The sequence below is a fragment of the Symphalangus syndactylus genome, chromosome 2, assembly GCF_028878055.3.
Source record: "Symphalangus syndactylus isolate Jambi chromosome 2, NHGRI_mSymSyn1-v2.1_pri, whole genome shotgun sequence".
NCBI lineage: Eukaryota > Metazoa > Chordata > Mammalia > Primates > Hylobatidae > Symphalangus > Symphalangus syndactylus.
In genome coordinates, this window is record NC_072424.2 from 24,880,563 (window position 1) to 24,905,375 (window position 24,813).

The window sequence follows — 24,813 nt, forward strand, 5'->3', positions numbered from 1 at the left end:
GCCTGCACACTCAGGAGACCCCCAATCTGGGCCATGCTTTCTAGTCGGCCCCGAGTTACAGAGACTCAGAAGCTGGGGTGCATTGGACACCAAAGTGGGGTGACATTGGACTTCGATGTTGCATCAAGTTTGGTGTCAATAACCAGCCCAGATCTGGTGCGGGCGTTCTTACTAGGAAGGCATGGTGTGCCCCTTGGAGAGAGTGATCAGGGTTTTGACTCTATTTGCTACTCTAACCTTTGTGGGGCCACCAAAACAGAAAGCAGAATGCTACAGAGGATCATCAGTCTGTCATCATCTGAACATTCCTACATGTCTTTCAGTCCTAACTGCTAAACTCAGTGATGACCCAGTAAATCTAATCATTTTGGCTCTGTGATTCATCAGTTAGGTGATTATCCCAGGAATGAACGGTTCTGCATTTCCAGGGCCTAGAACACAGTAGACATTTGGCTCAGGGTTTATGGCATCGGGTGTTGGAGTCAGAGGTGAGGATGGAGGTGAAGGTGGTGTGATCTGCAGTACAGAGAAATGATGAGATCTGCCATGCTTGGCCCAAGCACTTTGTGGTCCTCTCTAGTTCCAGGCCCAGTTGTGGGATGGGGTGGGGTACTTTGCTTTCCATCTGCCACTCCTCCTTTGCTTAATCCCCCGTAGAACAGAGTGCCAGCCTTGACCTCCATTTCCAGGAGACAAAAGGATGGTTCTTAAGGGCCCCCTGACCTGCTGTAGCTCGTGGAACGAGTGAGCAACCGACACGGTCTGGGGCTGTCACTTTGTCATCTGTTGGTGATGCGCCTCTCCTGCTGTCTCCCTTCTCTGTGGCTGAATAAAGAACAGCCCTCCACTGGGATCTCCAGATGCCTCCTTTTATAGAGCCATTCCCTTATCTTGAAAAAAAAATATTAGCTACATGAAGGCACAGAAGATTTTGATGCCTCTATCGGTGATGTGGGTCTACCTGAGGACTAAGAGGATATGATTACAGACTCCCAGAGGGCGTGTGAGAACAACTTGAAAAGGGAAAAAATGAAAGAGGAAGATATGAAACACATGGGTCAGGTACTCGGTCAGGTGCTTGACAATAAATTTAATTCAGGTGAAGGCTCTTCCCTTCGTGCAGGCACCAGGGGTGTATATGAGATGCAGCATGCCTCATAGTGATGGTGCAGGGCATGGCATCAAAGCCAGGCTGAGGCCCCTCCAGATGTCAGTGGAGCTAACAAACACATGAGTGCCAAGGCCCAAGGAACAGCACTTTCAGCATGTGGGAAGAAACTGGATTCTGGAAGCTTGAATTCAGGCACCTAGAAGCTGCAAACCCGAAGCACTGAAAGTGAATGCAAAGACAGGAAGGAGTGGGGTGAAGGCTTCTGATACCAAGAGGTTGTCGCAAATGAGCCATACCCAAAGATCACAAGCCCCACAAGAGCAGAGCCTAATGGGTGAGCGGGTTGGGGGCTTAGAGCTGAAGCCTTTTACGGCCAACCCCACCAATCCCAGTGCTAAGGAGCCCCAAGGTGGACATGGGGCTATAGGCTCTGCTGTCCTGGGAACCAACAAAGGTTAGGAACCACTCCTGCTGAGTACCAGCAACATGGAAGACAGTGGAGTGACTGCCTGCTTACTCATGCTTTTGTTTTTCCAATCTAGAAAGTCTACAGAAACTCCTGGGAGCAGACCCGGGCTGGCAGTTATGACTTCAGGCTGGACGCCATCCCCTTCCAGACTGCCCGGGCATCCAGGGAGATCGCCAGTGATGTAAGACCCCATGTCCTCTCCCGCAGTCACTGATGAGTTTTTCTCTGGTTTTCCCAGTTCTGTGGAAAGGCAAACCACCAGGACCTGTCAAGAGTATCTCTCTCTCTGCACCAAAACTGAACACGTACTGTATTTTAAATGAAAGAAAAAAAATGGGCTTTACTTTCTAGTATCTTAGGCAGAAATTGTGGTCGAGGAGGGCTGTATTTCCATTCTCTCTCTTTTTAGAGAGGCACTCTTAAAAGACGATGGATGAGTACCAAGAGGTCCATGAATATGAGCTTGGGTTGTTGATTTGCAATAAAAGGACTTCTTGTAGCTGAAGTTCAGTGTGGTAGAGTAGAAAGAGATGGCGCTTTTGCCCTAGATGGACAAGTTCAAATCCTGGCTCAGTCACTTAGGAAAATTGGCTGTTTGTCTTGGGCAAGTTGCTCAAATTCTCTGAACTTGATTTTCTACATCTATGAAACAGGGATCTTGTCTCCTGGATTAATGTAGGAATGAAAACAAAATCATATATGGTGTCAGGAACATAGCAGATATTCTGCAGAGAGGGCACCATTGGCTAGACAAGTGTCCACAGTGCTAGATGGAGGCTCACCTGGGAACAGTTTCCTGCTGGTCCACAATTGGATAAGTACAGAAATTAAGAGCATGTGATTTTTGAAATTTTTTTTTTAGCAATTAGACGTTGTAACATCTAAGCATGTGATCACTGGACTCATCTCATTGAAAAGGGTGAAGGCCAGGTTGAGTGTTACCAAATACAGGTGGTACTACTACATACTAGCCACATGCAGTAGTACCATACGTGGGTCTTTGATGCGTTGGAAATGTAAAAAGCAAATCAAAATGGGACTGGCCCTTCACTGTAGATGGTTTGAGGAGCACTGGACTAGGTCCCTGAAAGCTGGAAAGAATCAAAGGCAGAGTGGCCTATGTGAGAATGGGCACATTTATCTTCCTGTTGGAGTATTAATTACAATAGCGACAATACCAGTAGCCACCACTCAGTGGGCCAGAGCTGATGCCAGACATGAAGCTCAGTCCCTATCTGGCTGAATCCTTGCAACCTCCTATGGGGTGGAGATCAGTCTCCAATTTTATCAGATGGGGAAACTGAGGCTCACGGAGAAACTCAGTAACAGGCCCATGGCCACACAGATAGGTCTACTTGAATCCAAAGCCTGTGCCTTTAACCCACTCTTGAGCCTCCTGCTGAGAATGCCCTGGGATGGCTCCAGATGTGAGGCTGGCCCTGGGGGAGGTAGGCACCCATGACCCACCTCTGCTCCTCTGACTTGCAGTTCCGGTACAAAGAGGCTTTCCTGCGGGACCGAGGCCTGCAGATCGGGTACCGCAGCGTCGACGATGACCCAAGGATGAAGCATTTCCTCAACGTGGGCAGGCTCCAGAGTGACAATGAGTACAAGAAGGACTTTGCCAAGAGTCGGTCCCAGTTTCACAGCAGCACGGACCAGCCCGGCCTCCTTCAGGCCAAGAGGAGCCAGCAGCTGGCCAGTGATGTGCACTACAGGCAGCCCCTGCCCCAGCCCACCTGCGACCCGGAGCAGCTGGGCCTCAGGCACGCTCAGAAGGCCCACCAGCTGCAGAGTGAGGTAAGCCACCTCCACCCACTCCCTTGAGGCCCTTCCCCTGGTGCCTCTTCCTAAGAGATAGCCATAATGCCACATTCCATTGTTAGCTTCCGGGGGAGCTGGGCTGAGAGAGAATCCAAGATACCTAACACTTCAGTGCCAGAAAGAATAACAACAATAACCACCACTTCTCGAGTGTCTCCTGTTGGCCAGGCTCTGTGTCAAATGCTTTCCAAGCCTCGTGCCACTGGCACTTATGCCAACCCCAGGGCTGTTTCATTTTACAGATGAGGAACTTGAGGCTCAGAGAGGTTCAGTGACTTACTCAAGATCCCATAACAAATAAATGACAGGCCTGGGATACCAAACCCTTTTGGTTTGCTGTGAGGGCCCAAGCTCTTGATAGCTATGCTAAACTGTTTCCAAGGGATCTTAGCTATTAACCCAGCCTTTGCACTTTCCCTGGGAAGAAACTGAAGCCCAGAGAAGGGAAGTGGCTTCCCTAAGGCCACAGAGTGTGTGGAGCAGGTGTCACTGCCCCACCCACTCTCAACTGCAACTTTTGTCACTTGAATGGGAAGATGCAAGAGACAGCAACATGCCGGCTGGACTCACAGCACATTGGGGCCCCTGTGCCAGGGAGATGCTGCTTATGATAAATTTGCTCCCCTTGTTCTGGCTTTACTGATGACAGAAAACATAGTCTCATATTGTGGCTGCCTTTTTAATCTTCTTTACTTAATGGTCAAACCGCTCCAAACCCTGCTGACATATTCCTCTTGCTTCCCTCTTACCCTCAAGGTCAAGTATAAATCAGACTTGAACCTGACCAGAGGTGTTGGCTGGACCCCTCCTGGCTCCTACAAAGTGGAAATGGCTCGGCGGGCTGCGGAACTGGCCAACGCAAGGGGCCTGGGTCTCCAGGGAGCTTACGTGAGTAGCAAGCTGCAAAGCCACCCTGGCTTGCAAGGCCATGGGGAAAGACAAACTCATTGTTTCTTTTCAAAGTTTATTTTTGGCCAAAGGTCAGCTAGCTCTAAAGAAGTGTGAAATGCAGCTCAAACAAGGCGCCTAATTTCATGGGTCTGAGATGACCAGGCAGATGACACGCAGGTTAAACTTCCTGCAGGGCTTTCTCTGAAGTCACAGCCATTAGTTCTGCAGAGGCAAACCTACCGGGGCTACATCAATCCCGGGCCAGGGCAGCCCAGGCTGTGCTGACTGCTTGCTCGTTACATTCGCAGAAAGGGTCAGGGACTCGCTGGATACGACAGTCTGCATTTTGAACCCTACTTTGTTCAGAAGAAAGACGCCAGGTCTAAATGAGAGATTGGCTTTGCTTCTTTCTCATTCTTGCCTTGAGGGCCCTTTTTCTTGGGGAGGGTAGAAGAGGGGAAAAGGAAGGGGAGGGTGGGCCTGTTAAATGCTCCCTGCGCTTCTTAGCGTGTCCTATGGGAACCGGGGCCGGGGGTGGGGGCGGGGGAGCTTCATTTTAACTTGGGGTATGTTTGATTTCAGCAGCGGGGGGCAGCAGCAGTGGAGGCTGGAGATCATCAGAGTGGGGAGGTGAACCCAGATGCCACTGAGATTCTGCACGTCAAAAGGAAGAAGGCCCTGCTGTTGTGAGCCATGTCCACCCTGATTCCTGAGAGGCCAGAGAGGAAGTTTGCTTACCAGAGACATGCTTCAGATGGCTTTGATTTTGGCGAGCTGGAAAAATGGCCCACCAGCCCATCGCAGATCTGCCTTTATTTAAAATAACTCTGAAAGCAAATGGAGAATGTTGTATTTGTGGTCCTCTCTGATACCTAGACGTGGATGGCTGATTCTGTCAAGTGCCTCAAGTGTCTCGGCTGAGGAATAAAGATGTGATGGTGGTTTTCGCTGATGCTGGGCATTCTGGAGTCTGCATTTGCAGATGCCTGTGGTGGAGGCAGTCTCTGTGAACACTGATTTTATAGAAGGTACAGTTGGTTGAGGAAAGCAAACATACTATGTTGTGTTGATTCCATCATTCCTTGTGTTACCAAGGGAGGCAGAAGAAGCCTGGTGATATTGTGCAAATGCTGGTCTGGGAAGGCCCAGGCTGGGTGGCAATTGTCTCTGCTTAGAGTAGGGACAGTCCACTGTGTGGTCCCCTGGAGGCGCTGGGGGTGTCCATTGTCGGCCATGAGGCCTCCCGGTGTCAGGGTGCCAAGGAGAGTGGGCTCTGAGGTCCAGAAGACAGTACCTTAGAAGCCACTTTCACTTTTGATGGTGGCTTTGATCCATTTCAGGAATTTGGTAACTTGGGTGTAGACCCCTGGCCTCTTCCCACACTCCAGGCCCCAGCTCACTATCCCATAGACGTAGTAGGTGCCATCCTTCTCACAGGTCAGGGGGCCTCCAGAGTCACCCTAAGGGAAACAGAGGCATAAACTCATCCTCGTGAACCAGAGACATTTGGAGATGCCCCCACCTCTCTCCAGGGGGGTGTCAGGGAGGGATGGGGTGGAGTCCCTTGCCAGCCTCTGTGGGCTTCTCTGGAAAGCAGTGACAAGGCTCTCCCCACATCTCACATGATACAAGGCTCTCCCCACATCTCCCATGATACAAGACTCTAAGGGAGAGAAGATAACAGTGTCCTCCGTCCCTGAGTCCACGCCGGCTTGACAGAGGAGCCGCACAGCTGCACTTCCCAACTCTTAGTGATGCAGATGTTATGACCGTGAGTTCTCGGGGGCCCTCAGCACACACAGGGGAGGAGGATGGGGACTCCAAGGCAGTGTAGCCTAGGTGCTCAGCATGGTCTATGGGGTTAGAGCTCCTGGGTTTCAAGCCAGGCCCTACCACCTGCCAGGCATGTGACCTTGGACCTCAGTTTCTCACACTGTAAACCATAGATAGCAATAGATCCCCATCCCCCAGGGTTCTTGTGAAGTATATAGAACAGTGCCTGGTTCATATTAAACCCTCATGGAAGGTGGCGAGGATGATGGTGAGGAGAAGACGACATTGAGGATGATAGCTCTCGAAAACTTAATACTGCTTAAGCACTACAACTGACAGGTTTTTAAAAAATGAATTCTCTCTTTTAAACTTAGCCATGACCTTGTGATCTTATGGATAGATTTCCATTTTATAGCTTAGGCATCTGAGATTGAAGAATTGCTTTCATCACTGATAAAAGTCATACAGTAAGAGAGAGAAACAGGTTTCGAATTCACAACTATTTGTTTCCAAAGCCTGCAAGTGAAATCCTTCAATTATCTAGGGAATTGAACGAGGTTTTTTGTTTGTTTGTTTGTTTTTGTTTTTTTGAGACAGGGTCTCACTTTGTTGCCCAGGCTGGAGTGCAGTGGCACTCTCTTAGCTCACTGCAACCTCCGTTTCCCGGGTCCAAGCGATTCTCCTGCCTCAGCCCCAGTAGCTGGGACTACAGGCATGTGCCACCATGTCCCCTAATTTTTATATTTTTCTTTCAGTAGAGACGGGGTTTCACCATGTTGGCTAGGCTGATCTTGAACTCCTGACCTCAGGTGATCTGCCCACCTCAGCCTCCCAAAGTGCTGGGATTACAGGCTTGAGCCACCATGCCCAACCTGAATGAGCTGTTTTCTTAACCATCTTCTGGGAAGGAGTTTAGGGCAAATTGCACCCATCTGCCCCTCCTCTGAGTATGTGAACATCCTTGGCTCATTGGGAAGAGACAAAGAGTCACAGAAGAGCCACAAACCCTGGAGAGAGGAACCTCGATGTCCCATCCCAAAGTGAGTTCGAGGCCAGCAAATCACTGTGGGTTCCTTTGTACGGGGAGGCTCCCTCAAGGAGTTGGGATTTGAATGTTGGCATGCTGTTTTGCAGGACAGTTAGAAGGCTTATGGGGACAACAGTCAGAAAATTCTAAATGGAGGTGTTCCTGGGATTCTAGAAAGGACCCTGTGTGATGCGATCTCCACAGAGAAAGGGACTATGGGGAATGGGCTTTGACTTGGGGCAGGGCCCGAAGTCACTTTGGCATTGGTTGATGGAGCCACCACCTTCTCCCTCTGCAACAGTGTCTTTGAGTCACAAGCCTCAGCAACCTGGGGTTCCGAAAGGCCCTAGGCTATAGATATACTTAGTTTTCTAGGGCTAAAACACCCCCCCCAACACACACACACATGCACACATGAGTCCTAATGATGAGTTAATATTACTGTGAAATCTCTAGCTCTAGGCCTTCTTCTTTCTCCTAGCCACTGGTCTTCTGGACAGTTCCCTGTTCACTGGGTTCTCAGAAATGCTGCCCAACACTGAGGCCACAATCCCCTTTGGTATCCTGCAGACTGTATTGTTCAAATCCCAGCCCTGCCACTGGCTACCCAATTGCTATAGGCCAATATAACTTCTCTAAGCATCTGTAAAATGGTGATCACGACATCGCCTTCACCAGTATGTTCTGAGAGTTAAATTAGACAATGCAGGCAACGTGACCTCTGTGGTCATTATGCTGAGTCATCCTGGGTTGATGTGGATGCAGATGCACCAGGGGACCAGGGGGCAGACACAGCTCACCTGTGTCTTAGCTTTACCACAGGTGGACCTCTGAACCTGGCTCCCAGCCCAGGGCTCTAAGGGGCCTCTGCCTAGTGAAACATCCTGCCAGCCTCTCCTTCTGCAAGCACCACTTGGAGTCTCTCACCTGGCAGGTGTCTCGCCCAGGTTTCTGAAGATTTCCCGCACAGATCATACTGTCATCAATCATGTGGTCATAGAGTTGGTGGGAGTTGCATAAAGTGTTGGCGATCAGCTTGACTTTGGCATCCAGGAGCTGGCGGGACCCTTTTCCTGTGGGGGAGGGGCAGAGAAAAGAGTCACTACTGTGGGGACCAGGGTGGCACCAACCCCACCAGAAACCAGATTGTCAGGGAGAAGACCACCAACTCTCAGCTCAGAAGGGAAGGGTTTTTCCAGGATATGGGCAGAAAACCCTCACCTTTAGCCTTCACCATGCCAGTGCAGACCTACAATCCTGTGCTGGTCATGATAGATGGACCAGATAGTATATTCCCTCCTCTCTTTCCCCAACTAGGCCATGAGGTTCAGGAGGAAATAGATGCTATCTTAACCATTTTAAAATTCCCAAGGCCTAACAAAAGGGCTGGCACAATTCTTAGTGAATGAATGGATGGGTGGATGGATGGATGGATGGATGGATGAAGTGCCCTGCGCAGTAGGCTACCTGCTTCCTAGAGCAGGCATTTTCCCCTGTAAAGATAATGACATCAATCAAAACATGTCATTGGCTTTGAACATAAAGTCTTAGAGGCCTGTTTATGAAAAGCAAAATAATTCTAACCTGAGGCTCCAAAATATTCCCATCTGAGACATCATCATGCTGACCAGACCATATTGAGCAGAACAGAGGTTGGCAAGTTCAGATGGACTACAGTGAAAATGGCTGTAAAATGAGTTTACTGGCTGACCCTAAATCCAACTAGCCAGACATCTTTCTCAAAAGACTCAAAGTTGTATATTACATTTCACTTTGTTCAAATATGTGGAATTTCTGCAGACTTATTTATTGTGATTCTCGCTATTCATTATTAAGGACAAGATTTGGGAAGGAAGAGAAATATATTTTGAGTATTTGGGAAAGACATGAAACACCCTTCTGAATTTTTTTTTTGTAGTAGAGGGTATAATGTTGCCAGTACTATGAGGAAAGTAATCTTTTGGTTACTTTTAAAAATAAGACCAAATCCTAAAGACAAATCAACAGCTGGATTTAACACAATTTTATAGAATGTCTACTGTGTGGAGAACCCCGACCAAAGTACTGTGAGACAGACAGAGATGAATGGAACCTGACCCCCATCTTCTAAGGGCTGACTTAATGAATGTCTCTGTAGAATTCTATCATCCCCTGTGATCATGCTTGCAAACATAGGAAGTAAGTATGATTATTGAGAAACTAAAACTCAGTTGTTCAAGTGACAAAGTCAAGAATTGAATACCAGTCTGTCTGACTCAAAAATCCATGATCTTTCCTCTTTCCAACCTACTGAGGGAAGGAGCAAGATCTCCATAAATGCAGGGTCAATGCTTGGTAAAATTCAAGTATTTAGGGGTAGGGCCAGGGACAGATATGGAGATCAGAGAAACTCAGGGAAGGCTCCCTGCAGGTGGAGGAATTTAACTAGAGCTTGATCAGTGAGGCAGATGCTTTCTTTGGTTGATGCATTTTGAATATGACACTCATTTCAACTTCAAAAGGGCAGTTGAGTTTGGCCTTTCTTCTCTGGTTGATGTAGTTCACCTAAGTCATTGGAGAGTGCATGGCCAACTCACCTGTTTCTGTAACACCCCAGCCAGAGATGTGGCACTCACTCCCAGAGGGAAAGGACCCATCAGGCAAGCACACAGTCTTCACGTATTTGGATTCCAGAGCACAGTGACCATCCACTGGCTTTAACTTGAGCAATGCTAGGTGGAGAGAGAGGTAGAAAATGGGTGTAATGTCACCTCTTTGTCAGAGAAGCACCAGCTTCAACTTGCTCGGGAAAGTGGCCACAGCAAAGCCACCCGCCCCCACCATGCCTGAAAATCTTCCACGGTCATTTCATATTTTGAACTTCCATCCAGGAAGGAGTAGCACTTCAGGGCAAGAGTCATGTCAAGAAATAATAATTGACTTTGAAATCATTTCTAATCCATTTTTTAAGAAACAGGCCTTTAGAGGGGAAAAAAGCTATTGAGGAAGGAGAGAGAGGTGGGAGGGGGGTGTCTCATGAAAAGGGAAACGGGGTACAAAACTGAGCAGCTGGTAGCTAGGAATGTCATTGCATTTGCACTGGAGCACCTGCCAGGGGCTAGGGGCCGGGCATGCCTGCAAGCACATTGTGTAACCTGACACATAGGAAGCTGAGAGTTGTGCATCAGTGTTTCCATTTCATAGAAGAGAAAAGAGGGCACAGGGAGGTGAGCTGGCTCCTGGTGAGAAAGTTGGGAAGCTGGGATTCCAGGCCAAGCCCATTCCATAGCACAATGTTCCTAGCATTGCTTCCCCTCAGTTTAAGAGCATATGCCCATTTATCTACATTTACACATACCCTCAAAAATTAAAAAGCCCTGGAATACATTCCCTACCTCACAGGGTCCACAGGGACCAAAAACAGTCAACAGCACCTTCTAGAACCAAACTTCAGCTTTCCAGTCATAGAGAAATCCACCCAGGACAGGACCCTCAGGAGAGCCATGAAAGAGGAACTTGCCAATATCATTGTGGGGAATCTCATCTCTTTCATTGTAGTGGCTGTACTTGAATATCTTCTCCACTCTAAAGCTCTGCTCATGAAATTCTTCTTTCTCCAGATCCTGGTCCCCTAGCACCACCTTTAGATGTCTGGTTTTTATGCTGCAAGGGAAAATGAGATGGTCAGGAAGGCTCTGCTCCTGCTCAGCTGTGTGGCCTTTGGCAAATCTGACCTGCAGACTCAGCCTCCTCATCTCTAACCCTTGTTTCACTCACAGAACTCTGCTGTGGTGGGGTCCAAATAAGATTATATAAGGGAAGTGCTTTATTAACAGAAGAAAGCTCCAAATGCAAGCTATAACTTTTACCCACTTCTCATGGGAGATCTCCCATTCTCCCTAGGCCTTCCAAAGAAACAGCCATTGCCATCTTGAACTAATCTTCTAAAATCCATTGGCAGGTGCTAATGTTCGCCTGCTTGACCACTCTTGAGGAGCACCTCCTAGAATCCCAGAGAAATCATTCACTATATGAACTGGAAGACCTCATGGCCACTTCCAAAACCCAGACTTTGTTGGACCAGCCTTGACCATGAACATAGGGAGCTCAGAAGAGGAGGTGACTCTTCAGCTCCCCAGAAGTTACTTGCTTCCCTAAGGTGCACAGGAGGCATGGATGAAGACACCTGACTCAGAAGGGTCATTAGTGATGGCGTCAGACAGAGGAGCAAGCTTTCCTCTGTTCAGGGCAGGACAAAAGAAGTCAAAGAAGCAGATAGAATGGGGTTTCCATCTTACTTGTCCACTTAACTTTCCATACGACTTCAGGCAAGGTAAAGGAAGAATCCTGAGAATCAAGATCCTCACTTACAAAAAGGGAATAACAATAAACTCTTTTCCTCCACAAATATTTACTCAGCACTTGCTACATACAGAGGTGTGCTCAAGACACTGGAGATCCCACAATTAATAAAACAGATAAAAATCCCTGACCTTCCTCAGCTTGTCTTCCAGCAGACAGCTTTGAGGATTAAATGTCATATAATAAATGCAGTGCCCATGGTAAACATTCCAGACATGGTAGCTATTTTCCCTCTGGCTTTCGGGAGCCCTTCTTTTGACCTTGAACAGATCAGACCCCCTAATCCTGACAGAGCTACCAAGATGCCGCTCAGAGGGGAAGGAGAGAGCACCCCCAGGAACTCAAACCACCCTGATCCCTGCTCCCAGCCGGCACCTACTCGGTGCAGTGGGCAGCAGTGAGCACCCAGCAGGGGTGGATCAGTGCCCCCCCACAGAAGTGGCCCTGGGGCATGGAGACGGTCAGAGGTAGTGAGGACTGGAGGGACGCCTGCCACGGGTGCTTGCCCGCCGTGCTCTTAAAGCCTCCATAGATTCTCTTGATCTTCCTCTCTGCTATCTCAGTCTTTCCACAGGAGTCAAACCCTGGAAGCTTGGTTGGTGGCTCAGTGGGCCTTTCCTCCGGGTAGGCAATGTCTGTGGGACACAAGAAAGATAAATCGTGCTATTCAGCCTCCCTCCAGTTCCCCAGCAGGGCTCAGGCAGAGGTTTGACTCTGAACCCAACAGCCGAGCAGGTGTCCAGAGCTGAGAGACTGCACTGGTGCAGACAGGGTGGGCATGCAATAGGTGCACAGTTGATATTTGTTGAATACATTACATAACATAAAGCAAATCTATAGAATTAACAATGAAGATTTTTTTTCTTCCATTTCAAAGTATGTGACTCCTAAGATTGACATGTACACACACACATTATGTTTATGTAAATATACAAATCCATCACTGGGTATGTACTGTACCTTGACAAAGTCCCCACAATTATAAGTGTGCATCATCAATGCACCTTTCATTATTAGTGCACACTTACAATTGTGGAGGCTTTTTCAGCGTAGAGGGGAGGATATTCAGATGAACTAGAATAGGTGAGATAAGACATTTGCACAGATGACTGTGATACAGAAGGAGAGAGCAGTAAATGTTGTATAGGTGGTGACTTGTCCCGTTCCTTAGGGTTTGTAAGGAGGCAGAGATAACATTTTACTTGAGAAATCAAGGAGGACTTCCTGGAGGAGGGGATATTTGAGTTGGTTCTCAAAGAATAGTTGTATATAGAGAAGAACAGATATGGGATGCAGTGTTATAGACAGAAGTGACCATAAGATCAAAGGCACATATGTGAAACTGCTCAGGGAGGGAATCCCACTGGTCAGGGTGAAAGGGCACATCATTCCAGATGTGGGCACAGAGTGAGGCCAGGACAGATGGCCAGGACTACTGTGAGGCTGGAATTTGAATGCTTTGCATCCTGAAAGGCTATGGGAGCCCAGCCAGTTTGATTACCATTTGTACACCCAGGGCCCAGCATAGTGGCTGGCAAACAGCAAGAGATGGGTAAATATCTGTTGAGGGCACTGATTTGGAGTCAGAAACCATGAGTTTAGAGTTGGACTACCTGATCTAAACCCACAAAGGTATCCAGACCCACTTGGCATCCTGGTGGGTGCAGACAGTTGGGCAGTTAGGCTGGCACTGGGATGGGAATTGGTAAAGCAGGTGTGGAGGAAGAACGGGGTGAGGGAGGGACCAGGTGCCAGGGACATCTCCCTACAAATCTCCATCCCCCCAATCCCCTGGGCTTCTGGACAGCCATGGCCTTTACCTTGGGCTGAGCAGGCTGAGACATCACAGTATTCCCATTTCACCTTGTCATTGTTAACTTTAATAAAGCACCAGGGTTTTTCATCTGCATCTGGGTTTCTAAAATACAAAACAAAACAACTCAGAGTGAAGGCTTGGTGAACCCACTGGATCTTATTAAAGAACCTTTGGATAAGAAGGTGCCAGACTCTTGTGCTCCTCCTGGGACCACATTTCTTTGAATCCTCCAACAGGTTAGAAAACCTTAGCACAGAAGGGTGTTTATAGTATTTTTTTTGGCAAAACCTTGACTTCTAGAGGAAAATCTTAAGGATGAGGAAGCAGTCCCAAGTCTCATGCCAGATCCACAGGGCATATCAAATTATGTGTAGGAAAAGAAATGAGATCCCTGTTGAAGACCTTTCTATATCAGGAGAGTAAAATCATTACATAAGCATGGTGAGAGTTGGGTTCCTCTGCCTGAGCCTTTGAATTCTATGCATGGGAATCCTCTGAGAAAGGCTGCTAAGAGGCCCCCCTCCCCGCCACCCCCGAAGACAGCTCCACAAAGGGAACAGCTCAAAGTGAGTGCAAGTGGAAGGTACTCGTGTTTTGTGGGGGAAAAAAAAAAAAAAAATTCGTGGCCTGGTGCAGTGGCTCACGCCTGTAATCCCAGCACTTTGGGAGGCCGAGGTAGGTGGATCATGAGGCCAGGAGTTCAAGACCAGGCTGGCCAAGATGGTGAAACCCATCTCTACTAAAAACACAAAAATTAGCCGGGTGTGGTGGTGCGCACCTGTAATCCCAGCTACTTGGAAGGCTGAGGCAGGAGAATCGCTTGAATCTGAGAGGCAGAGGTTGCAGTGAGCTGAGATGGTGCCACTGCACTCTAGCCTGGGTGACAGAGTGAGACTCTGTCTCAAAAAAACAAACAAACAAACAAACAAAAAAACAAAACAAGAAAAAGTCCTCATTTATGAAGCCAGTTCAAAGCCATACAAAGACCCCCTCACCCTAATCTGCAACTCATCTGACTCATTGGCCTTGGCTAGACAAAGGGTAGTGGCAGGAAGCCAACAGAGTGGCCTGGAGGCAGCAGAAAAGGGAGAAGGAAACTAGATCACCACCAGGGAGGGTGGTGGCATTACCCTCACATGGGAAAGCCTGAACATCCTTGGGCCAGAGACCGTCACCTTCAACAGACATTCCACTTGCCCTTCTCCATCTCTGCCTGGAAGTTATGTGGCTCATGTGATTATTTCTGACCAACAAAGTATGTGTGGGGAGAGGATGTGTCCCTTCTAGGTTGAGGTAGAGAAAAACTCATGCTTCATTTCCCAGTCTCTTCTTGCCGATCCTGAGTATTTGAGTACATCTGTGGAGCTGAATCCCCTACCATCATCACCACCAACCCACATGACACATGGAACATTAGTAAGAAATAGACTTTTTTCTTTTTTCTTTTTTTTTTGAGACAGGGTCTCAGTCTGTCACCCAGGCTGGAGTGCAGTGGCTCACTGCAGCCTCGATCTCCTGGGTTCAGATGATCCTCCCATCTCAGCCTCCTGATTAGCTGGGGCCGCAGGTGCTGACCACCACATTGAGCTTTTTTTTTTTTTTTTTTTTTTTTTTTTTTTTTTTGGTAGAGACAGAGTTTTGCCATTTTGCCCAGGCTGGCCTCGAACTCTTGGGCTCAAGCAATCTGCCTGCCTCAGCCTCTGAAAGTGCTAGGATTATAGGCATGAACCACAGCGACCGGCCCAGAAATAGACTTTGATGTATTTGAGCCACTGAGATTTGGCAGTTGTTTACTACAGCAGCATAACATCACCTTCCTGAGTAAGAAAAGCTTCCTAGAAAGGAGGCTGATGAGTTTCAATGATCCGTTTTAAAATAAGTGATCAAAATCAACTGAGCATAAATAAGGTAAATGTTACCTGCAGAAATTGTGCTCCCCAATCCCATGGGTTTCAGCATCCTCCATAAACATGTTGTAATTCTCCTGCAAGAGGAGATGGGAGTTCCAGTAAAGGCATGCGTGCTGGTTGACTGTCCTATTCATTTTCCCTCGGTAAGAGTAGCCATCGCCAACATAGCAGTCATCAGAACCTCCGAGAGAGCAGGTAGCAATGTGAGAACCAACAGCCACTGGCATGCTGCTCCCAGAAAGGGCTTGGTGGGTATGTCAAGTGGTGAGAGAACTGGACCTGCATATTTATCGCCCTGAGATTTCACCACAAATTTCAGGAAAAAAAGGGTTGGATGTCCCACATTTAATCCTGCTTAAAACATGAAATATAGTGGTTGTAGGGTGTGGGAGCTTAGTTATTTAATTCTGGCTCACACAAGAACTGATGGAAGGTGGGCTAAGGCCTAGGGATGCCCAGGTGGTTTGACTTGCCTGCACTACACCCCAGTTTATTACTTTCCTTACACGAAGCCAGACACGCCCTATCCCCTCAGGCGAGAAGGCTGAGGCAATAGTAGAGTTGGGAAACTTGATTTGAACCACATTCTGGCAAGAAAACCCAGAGAGAAAAGGGTTCCAGAGGCCTCACTTGTGGCCCTGATGGTGGCAGAGACCCATACCTATTTCACAGAATCTCCCCTTGAACTGGTCAGGACAGGCACAGGTGAACTTGGATCTCCGCTTATGCCGGGAGCAGGTAGCCCCATTCTGGCAGGGGTTTGGCCTGCATACAGGAACCACTGTGAAGACAGGAATGGGGCCGGGAAGGCTCTTCAGAAGGAGTTGCAGCCCATGTCTGAGATGACAAGGAGACATTGGTGGCATTCTAATGGTGTCTATCCTTTCACGAAAGATGGGTCACCAGAGGGGAAAGACAGATCCACTGACACTCTAGGAAGTGTACACAGAAGCCTTAAGAACATAAGCAAATGTGGATGAAGCAATCTGGCTGGAGGCCATGCCTAAGTGCATGAGGAGATGGGTCACTCAGTAAGGAAACGAAGAAGCACGGACGGAGCAGGAGTGCTGGGCCCCGTCTGAGCTAGGTAGAGATCTGCCTGCTGATACCCATGTGGCCATGAGCAAATGAGTTAGCCTGTCTACATTTCAGGTTCTTCATCTGTAAAGCTCTTCCTTGAGGTGTTTTTGGAGAAAGCAAAAGAGAACGTAAATTTCCTGAGACAATGCCTTCCTCATAGCAGGGACTCGATATGTATTCATTCCCCTACTTGGTCCCTCTCAGGAATAGATCAGGGTCTACTTCCTGGAAGAAGTGAGTTTCAAGATGATTCTTTTTGGATGGGAAGGGACACAGACCAGTCAATTCCCATTGGATGGTGTCAATCCAAGGATAATGAATCTTTAGAAAGCCTAGGGAAAAGGACCATCTTGGGTGCCTGCCACAAAAACATCAGATACATCTGGCCTTCCATGCAGAAGGGTGCAGGTACAAGATAGGGCACAGAGAGTCTAGCGTCAAAGGGGCCTCCACCACTTACCTTGGGAGCAGCTGGGACCTGTGTAAGGGTGTTTACAGACACAGCGGTAGTAGGGAGGACTCTGGGTAATGAGACATTGGCCCCGGCCACATGGGTTGTCCTTGCACGTATTTTGCACTGTAGGAGATCCATAACATAAGACATTATTTGGGGCACATTTTCCTTAGAGGGATACATGTACAATACAATGTTTGGGGGTGGGGTGACTGACAGTGTCTGTGGCCTTGTCCGTGGTCCTGAAACACTAGGCTATGCCAGGACAAGGCTTCTGTCTAATTTTTGGGTCATGGCGGATTGTCTCCCACATTGCTTCGCATGCCCACAGTCTTAATTTTTCTATCTTAATAAAAAAACTTTGATAATTGTTACACCTTCACCAAACAGAGCTGCAATTTTAGTCTCTCCATTTTCTAGCTAACTTCAGAGTGCATTTACAGTTTTGTCACTTTTCTGAGAAGTTGAGGAGTGAGCCCAGACACTGTGTTTATACTCGATATTCTCAACCATCCTGCAAAGTTTATTGAAGAAATTGCAGGATTGAAAATGAAAAGAATAAGTGAAGAGGGCACCGAAGGAAGAAGTCAACCACAAAGCTGTACATATACCTAAGACCCCCCTTGCCCTCCACCCAGTAAGATGGTTGCTAGAGCAGCCTGAATCCAGGTTTTCTCTAGGGGTAAAACTAGCCCTTAGGAGTCCTATTCCTGATGCTTCATTCCACGGCCTCATGTTATGCCCACAAGAGTTCAATAACAGCAGACACAGTGAGAATGGTAGAATGAAAGAGCATGGACCAGAAGTCAGACGCGAGGGCTCTAATTTCTGCTCTACACCTAGCTAGCTGTGCGACCTTGATCAAATGCCCTCACTCTCTGGGTTCCCTTTCTCTAACTGGGTTTGCTCTCATGTGCCCTGAGATCCTCCCTGCTCTCCCATTTGAGGACAACACTGCTCTGTTGCAGTTAGACTAAACACTCTAAGCACAAAGTCCTGAGTTTGGAATACATCTTGGTTGCCGTCCAGCCCTTATCCCCTCTCAGCCTCAATCTTCCCATCTGGAGAATGGAGGTACTAGTTCCATCTCACAGTGCAGGGGTGAGGATCCAGTGAGAGGCTGCCCGGGACCCTGCAGAGGAATCCACTATGCATGATACAGTATTGGTAGTTATAATCCTTCCCATGGCATCACGCAGTGCTTTCTCACACAGAAAAGACTGCCTTTTGTTTAACTCAGAGGGAAGAATGGACTAGTGATGATGGACTCACCTTTCTGACACTTATTCCCAGAGAAAGGGGCCAGGCAGCTGCACGTGAAAGTGCTCCCATGGACGAGGCAGTCCCCACCATGTTCACAGGGGTTGGGCTGGCACGGATCTAAGACACACAGGAAGAAGGCAATGTTGGTAAGGAAAGGCAGGTGAGAAGCCCCCCACTTTTTCACCTAATTTCAGTCTCCTGCCCCACATGAGAGAGTAAATACCGAGCCAGAAACTGGGGAAAGGAGGAAAACATATGTTGTCCTTAAACAGCAAGGAAAACTGCAGTCACCTGACCAGAGAGAGGGATTCAGGTTAGTGAGAGGAGAGGCGAGAAGGAACCATGACTGTCTCCCCTCGGCCTGGCTTTGGACGGGGCCTTTCTCATTGAGAAACTCCCCTTTTCCCTCATCAGTGTTTTTCTCCTCCCAGTCTTGCTGGGAGTGCCACAGGGTCTGTCTCTGATGCTGAAGGTATTTCACAAGCCTAAAGACCTCCCCTACTTCCAGTGCCCAGGGGTGGAGGTCAGGAGTGGGGAAAGAAAACCCACCCCTAATGAAACGCAGGCTTTCTGAACATCAGGAGAGAAGACCAAAGGCAAGAGGGTGACAGAAGAATTGGCGGCGAGGAGGAAATGACCCAGTGGCCTTCATCTTTCTTCAACTACTTGTTCAGTTAGATTTTGTCATATTTCATCTGTGCCTGTGGCTTTTCATGGTTGTCTGAATGGATCTTCCCTTGGGGAATTCTTTATCCTTCTGTTCACACACATTGTTCTTTGGTTCAGGAACTAGGATCCCTGGGCCCTGCTCTTGTTTTGATGGTCCCTTCTGATGTTCCCCCATGCCCTGTATCTTGGCCCTGCCTTCCAGGCCACTTTGCACAGTTACACAGCTTTTATTCCGGCTGCTAAGTGCTTTCCATTCCTTCTCCTGGATTAGTCACATGGCGTTGCTTGGACCCAGCTTCTTATTTTCTTTTCTGTCCCATTGCTTGGGTTAAGAAGCCACGAAAACAAAAACAAGTGTGGTAGGAGCACATGTGTGTGAATACACACACACACATACGCACACACACACATACAATCTAACAACTGTGGAAAGCTTCTAAAGAGTGAAGGGAGAAAGAAAAAGGTGAAAGGGAAGGAAAAGTCCTGGCAAAGGCAGGAGGGAAGGAAAGTCCCAAAGCTGAATGTGTACATGCTACAGTCTGGTGCTCAAAGCTGACATGGGCTTCCTGCATCCTTAGGGTCTGTAATCTAAGCTACGGGAATGATTTTGAACACAGCTGCTATTCACAGCATCAGGAAACCTGGACAGTACTGCATTAACTTGCTGCATGACCTTGGCCAAGTCAGCTCCTCTCTTAGCCTCACTTACCTCATCTGTCATTTGAGGGTAGGGGAGTTGGTCTCTAAGAACCTCCCCAGTCCTCATAACATATAAGTCAAACAGAAAAAAAAGCCGGTCCAAATAATTTCTTCCATAGCTATTTCACAACGCTGGCCAGAGAGGAGGAGAGAGAGGCCCTTGCATGTGGTCCCACATATACTCCCCTCTGACCTTCTCCCAGGAGAGTCCCTGAAAGAGATTTGGTACCTACCAGCTTGGTCCTCAGTGTAGTACCAGTCAGGATTCTCAGGGTGGGTAAGTGTGCTACTGGTGTTCTCTTCCTGATTATAATCCTCGTAGCTGTAGTCATACTGGTCAGGGGTCCAGTCTGCAGGGGTGGTAACAGGACAGAAGAAATCCTAATCATTACACTCAAATAGGTCAGCATTTTATTTAGCTAGACACCTTTTCCCCAAAGAATTCAAAGTCTTGCAGGAGGAATTATGTGTCTCTCCAGCTCTGCACATGAGGGGAGTGGAAACGAGGGCTCAGGCTTTGCATCTTTTCACTTGGGGGATGCTATGACCTGGCAAGGTAGTGTTGACATTTAGCAGGGTCATGAGCACCTGATTGGAAGTGAAGAGAAGAAGCCAAGTCCCAGCTTTCTACTCCCTTGACGTTGGGTAAGCCAACTGTATTATCGAGTCTTGGTTTTCTCATCTTTGAACAGCAGGAAGAGGATTGGGACTTGGCACATCTATAGGGTCCTACATGGAGTCTGCCCGGGGTCAGATCGCACTATACTTGAGTGCCTGGTTGGCTTATCCTGTGAATAATATTTCTTGATGGGACTTCACTAGTCACCAAGCTGAATGAAATCAAAGAAAACTCATCATTTTCCTTTTGATCATGGCATCAAACTACTCCCAAGCAGTATCTACAGAGTCATTTTAAGAGATAACATTTATTGAGACTTTACTATGTACCATGCCCTGTGCTAAGCACTTTACATGTACTGTCCAACTTCATCTTCATAAAAATCTAGGAGGTGTATTATTCACTCTAAGTTGAGAAACCTGAGGCTGACAGAGATTGAGTAACTTGGCCAAGGTCACATAGCTACTAAAGGGCAGGATATGAACTATGGCAGTTTGTCTCCATACAACTCCTAAATCTCACTAGCTCAACTGCAGCACTCAACTGTTTCAACTGGTGCCCTTACATTGCCTCGGATACTCCCACACTTACCCTTGGGAAAATGTGTCCCACCATCCCCATTGACTATCCAGCCTGCTCATTAGGAATTTACCAAGGATAACCTTATAAAATTTCATGGATCTTGCCTACAGTTGTAAACCTCACACTAGACTAGTCATTGGGAAAAAAACAGGTATGTGTAAGATTGGCTGGACTCAAGCTCTTTGCTCTCTGGGGCCTTTCTGGGGAGATCCTGGTAGCTCTGTGGCTGGTAGGTCTGTGGAAGTTTGGGATTTGAAAAAAGTCAGGTTGACTTTGCTCTCTCCAGCCGGCGGGAGTATGGCAAGTCGGCAAGTTGAAGCTGCAAGGAAGCTGTCCAGAGATGCATATGATAATGATGCGGGAGCAAATGCAGATAGCTGACTTGAAAAGGCACTCCTACGGAGCCAGCTGATGGCTTGGAGGATGGCACTTTACCTAAGCCTGATTATCAACCACATTATCTTACTCGTCTCTCAGTCATTCTGTTAGAGTCTTTATCTCTCTGGCTTTTGAAAAATCGACTTTTGCACAATGGCTGTTTTATATTTCCCATTAAAATGGAACTAGCTTTTTATTTCTTTTTTGAATACGCCAACTCTGGTTTCTTGCCAAAGTTTCACCTCGTTTATCACAGTGTCAAGTCAAGACTCCCTTGGCTTGCTCATTATTTCTCTCGAACTGCTTTTCCCCACTATGAAAATGCTCCCGGGGGAGGCCACCTTTTTAGGGCTGAGGATCCAGGTTGAAGATAAGGCCATTGTCTTCCTGGAGCAAATAAAGTTTTCCTCCATCTAGCGTGATAAAGCAGAGAAAGAGAGGGAGAAAGTGAGAAAAAGATGTTTTTCTGAGTTTGACATGAAAGATTTTTCAAACTGACATTTAGGAGAGACAAAGGGGTTTGGTAATGAGCTGATTGCATTGCTTAGTTATTTCTTTTTCTTTGGAGAATTTATTTTTGTTTTTCCAACAGGTGTTTATAGATAAGTGCCCTTCAGGTTGCTTCTGTAATTTCTCCCATCTCTCCCACAGGTTGGCAGTCAGACCAGCTTATCTTGGCAAGGCCATTAAGAATTACTTCTTTTGCAGATATTTAGAAATGGGGAAGATTCTGATGTAGATGGTGTGGTGTGACTTTTCCAGGTGACGAGGGATGAATGAAATGTCTGTTAGAGGATTTTAACTTGAATCCAGACCTATTAACGAGGCCTGCTTACCTCTCAGTGAAGCCAAAGAAGAAATAAAATACATAGGCTTTGAATCATCTTCCTGCTAAGAAAGGCTTCCTATTCTCTAGGGCCCGTGGGCCTCAGGCAAGATGGATAGAACGAGCAGAGCTCAGTGGCCCCAGGTAGCCAGGGTGGAAGAAGCCATCCAACTGGTGGCTGTGCAAGGAAAGTCACCAAGATCCTTTCCATCTGCCATGGAATTTGAAGGTGCTTTATAGGAGCATCATCTGGGAGGGTTTCTCCACTTCCAGGCTTAAATCTTATTTTGTCTTTCCCATTATGTTGGCACTTAATCCTATTGTCTGCGTAAGTAACTTGTCTTGTGAACCTACAATGGACCAAGTATTATGCCAGGTGCAGGATGGCATTAGGGATGGTGGGGAGTTATACAAATAAGAGTAGGATGTGGCCTTGTCGTCAAGGAAGCCTCCAGCCAAGGTTGGGTGGGGGATGAAAGCCAGCTAAGGAAGGAGATTAAAGAGTTGTGAAGAGGTGAGGGAGCTAGAAGTGACCAAGGCTAGGCCTGGTGCCCTCAAGTTCCACAGTGAAACTCTGCTTCAGTATGAGCCAATCTGATGACAAAAATAGCCCTTGATTCTCCACCCCTCCCTGCACCCACACGCTTTGCAATGTGACTTTTCAGTTTCTCCCACCAAGAGATGGAGTCAGTTTCCCTGCCCCTTGGTTCTGGGTTGGCCTTAGGACATGCTTTGGCCAATAGCTTGTGTGATGGAAGGATGGTGTGCCAGCTCAGAGCCTGAGCCTCAAAGAAGTCTTGTTCTCTCTCGACTCTCTCTATCTCTCCCACTCCTGGACCCATGTGACTGCCATGTGAACAATTTGGCCTATTCTGCAAGAGCGTATGAGAACATGTGGACAACAGCTGGCCTAGTGGTCCTAGCTGAGGCCTCAGACATATAAGAAAGTCCAGCCAATATTCAGCAAGATAAGATGCCAGCTTCTGCGGACACATGAGCAAGCCCAGTCAGGATCAACTGAGCCCGATGCAGCCCAGAAGAACTGCCCAGCTGAACCCAGCCAAAATTGTCAACCCAAAGAATTGTGACCTAAATACATGGTCAGTGGTTTAAGCTACTAAGTTTGGGGTAGTATATTATGCAATAATGACAAACCGACACATAGGGCTTGATTGATATTAGATTGCTAATGGAATAAGAATTTTAGATACAAGAGCATTCCTCTGTGGCCCAGTTGGCTGGAGAGTTTTAAGTGTCATAGCTAGATCTCAGATGGCACCTCTATCTTGGGTATTTGGTCTATCTTATTTGTTTCCTCCAACTAGATAGTTAGTTTCTTAAGAGGAAGGGCCATTTCCATTCCTCTTTTAACCCCAGAGTGCCCAACACAAAGCCCTACCTGTAGTTAATGTATATGATTGACAGATTTATTTTTCCCTTAGTGGCTAAGCCTTCCTGCTTTCTGATTGGCCTGCATGCAGCTTTGCTGGTTAAAAAAATGATGTCTGCTTAAAGCAGAGCAAATAGGTAATTTCAGTAAGAAACTGTGTGAGAAATGGGTCAAATGTGCTTGGCAAAGAAAATACCTGATGAGCTCTGTAGAGATCTAGAAACTCGTCCACATATTTTCCTGGGTAGAGAGGCACAGCAGCCTGACATAAATTTCGGTTCCACTGGTAGATTGTAGAAAAACAGTTCAGGTTTAAACATAGATTATTTGTGACTTTCTCTAGGCTATAGAAAAGGGAGGAGCTTTGGGAAAGAAAGGGGCAGCTGTTCAAGCATTTTCTATCAGGAATGAAAAGCAATTCTTGTGGGTTTGTCTAGTTTTCAGAGTCTGTTTCTAGAAATTATCAGGAAGGATCATGAAAGTATCCTGAGTTAAGCAAATTATCCTAATAATAGGTTATAATGTATTGATTATTTTCTATGTATCAGACACTAAACTAAATAAATGCGGTTGCCCACAATCTTACTTCACCTTAAAGCAACCCTATGGTGTAGGTATTATTATTCCTATTTTGCAGATAAGGAAAAATGAAGGCCAAGGAGATGACATCATAACCCAAGTCTACCTAACTCCAAGTCTTATTTGCCTTTTTACGATCCTGGAATCTCTTATAGGTTTGGGTTTCATGAAACTCCATGGGTTTTAGCTTTCAGGAAGTAGCATGCATTGGGAAACCTTCTTAAGCACATGCTCCGGGTCCCTTGACCAGGATTAACTCGGTCCATGTTTGGGGTCTCTCAGAAAACGCTCAGAGTTCCTGCGATGGGAGCTTTGCAGCTGCTCTGGTTAAGGAGCTTGCCAGATGTGTGGAACGGAATCAAAATCCCCGGAATGTCGTCCCTGTTGGTGTCATCCATCACTGTGGCACAGACGGCTCCTCCAAGGGCCTCCTCCAACCCCCAGCCCTGTCTGCCTGCATTTGACGCTTCCAATCTGGCTGGCGGGGCAAGCCCAGCAGAGACTCTCGCTGGCAGGCAGTAGGACAGCTGATGGATGGGCTCAGCCTGCATTGCTGGGCAGAGCCAAGCCAGCTTTGAAGAGGCATTTCCACAGGCCTGCTGGCTGTCATGGCACCTGCTTTGGGGAGATGGGCAGAGTCTGTGCTGTTTGCTGGCTACCTCCTCCACCACCCATTGGGGACTGTGGACTGGGCACCTTCTGCTCCAGCAAGGCCCTCACCATGCGCTGTCTCCAGCAAGACCAACCAAAGAAGCAGCTTGCCCATGGGCACGAGCACGGGGTCTCCTTCTGTTGTCTAGAGCCACACTGCAGACACACTGTTGTCTAGAGCCAGCAGGCAGCTGACAAATACCATCAAAGCACAACCCCTGTGAGAGGTTAAGTCAGACACTGAACAAGGATGTTTTTAAACTGAATCTACTCTTTGCAAAAAGGCCCACACTCTACATCTCAGCCCACTCCCTGGAGGCTATGACACCTCGAGATGGACTCTGGATCCCACGAGAAGTCTGCTTCGGGGTCCCTTCATTTATATACCAAACTGTCTGAAGCTGTTGGCAGAGTTCTTGTACGGCCCAGTTTCCTGAGGGTTAAATTAAATACTCTTCACT

The 24,813-nt window shown here is 47.5% G+C and overlaps 2 protein-coding genes across 5 annotated transcripts in view; one reads left to right on the forward strand and one right to left on the reverse strand.

Moving 5' to 3' along the window:
• The window catches only part of NRAP (nebulin related anchoring protein), a 74,052-nt gene extending 69,067 nt beyond the window's left edge, over nt 1-4,985 (forward strand). For 3 of the 4 annotated variants that reach the window (XM_055248762.2, XM_055248779.2, XM_055248770.2), the window contains 4 exons: nt 1,654-1,761; nt 3,069-3,380; nt 4,161-4,292; nt 4,881-4,985. In XM_055248762.2, the coding sequence (XP_055104737.2) occupies nt 1,654-1,761; nt 3,069-3,380; nt 4,161-4,292; nt 4,881-4,985 (657 nt within the window). Of the gene's footprint in view, nt 1-1,653; nt 1,762-3,068; nt 3,381-4,160; nt 4,293-4,877 lie in introns of all 4 variants that reach the window. The other variant, XM_055248755.2, reaches the window with a different exon arrangement.
• HABP2 (hyaluronan binding protein 2) overlaps nt 4,355-24,813 on the reverse strand; it is a 37,008-nt gene continuing 16,549 nt past the window's right edge. Inside the window, exons 3-13 of the mRNA XM_055248788.2 lie at nt 19,561-19,677; nt 17,969-18,076; nt 16,703-16,819; nt 15,824-15,943; nt 15,172-15,343; nt 13,257-13,354; nt 11,816-12,071; nt 10,595-10,737; nt 9,672-9,806; nt 8,023-8,168; nt 4,355-5,755 (exon numbers count right to left, since the gene is read on the reverse strand). Coding sequence (XP_055104763.1) covers nt 5,591-5,755; nt 8,023-8,168; nt 9,672-9,806; nt 10,595-10,737; nt 11,816-12,071; nt 13,257-13,354; nt 15,172-15,343; nt 15,824-15,943; nt 16,703-16,819; nt 17,969-18,076; nt 19,561-19,677 — 1,577 coding nt within the window. The 3' untranslated portion in view covers nt 4,355-5,590. The remainder of the gene's footprint in view (nt 5,756-8,022; nt 8,169-9,671; nt 9,807-10,594; nt 10,738-11,815; nt 12,072-13,256; nt 13,355-15,171; nt 15,344-15,823; nt 15,944-16,702; nt 16,820-17,968; nt 18,077-19,560; nt 19,678-24,813) is intronic.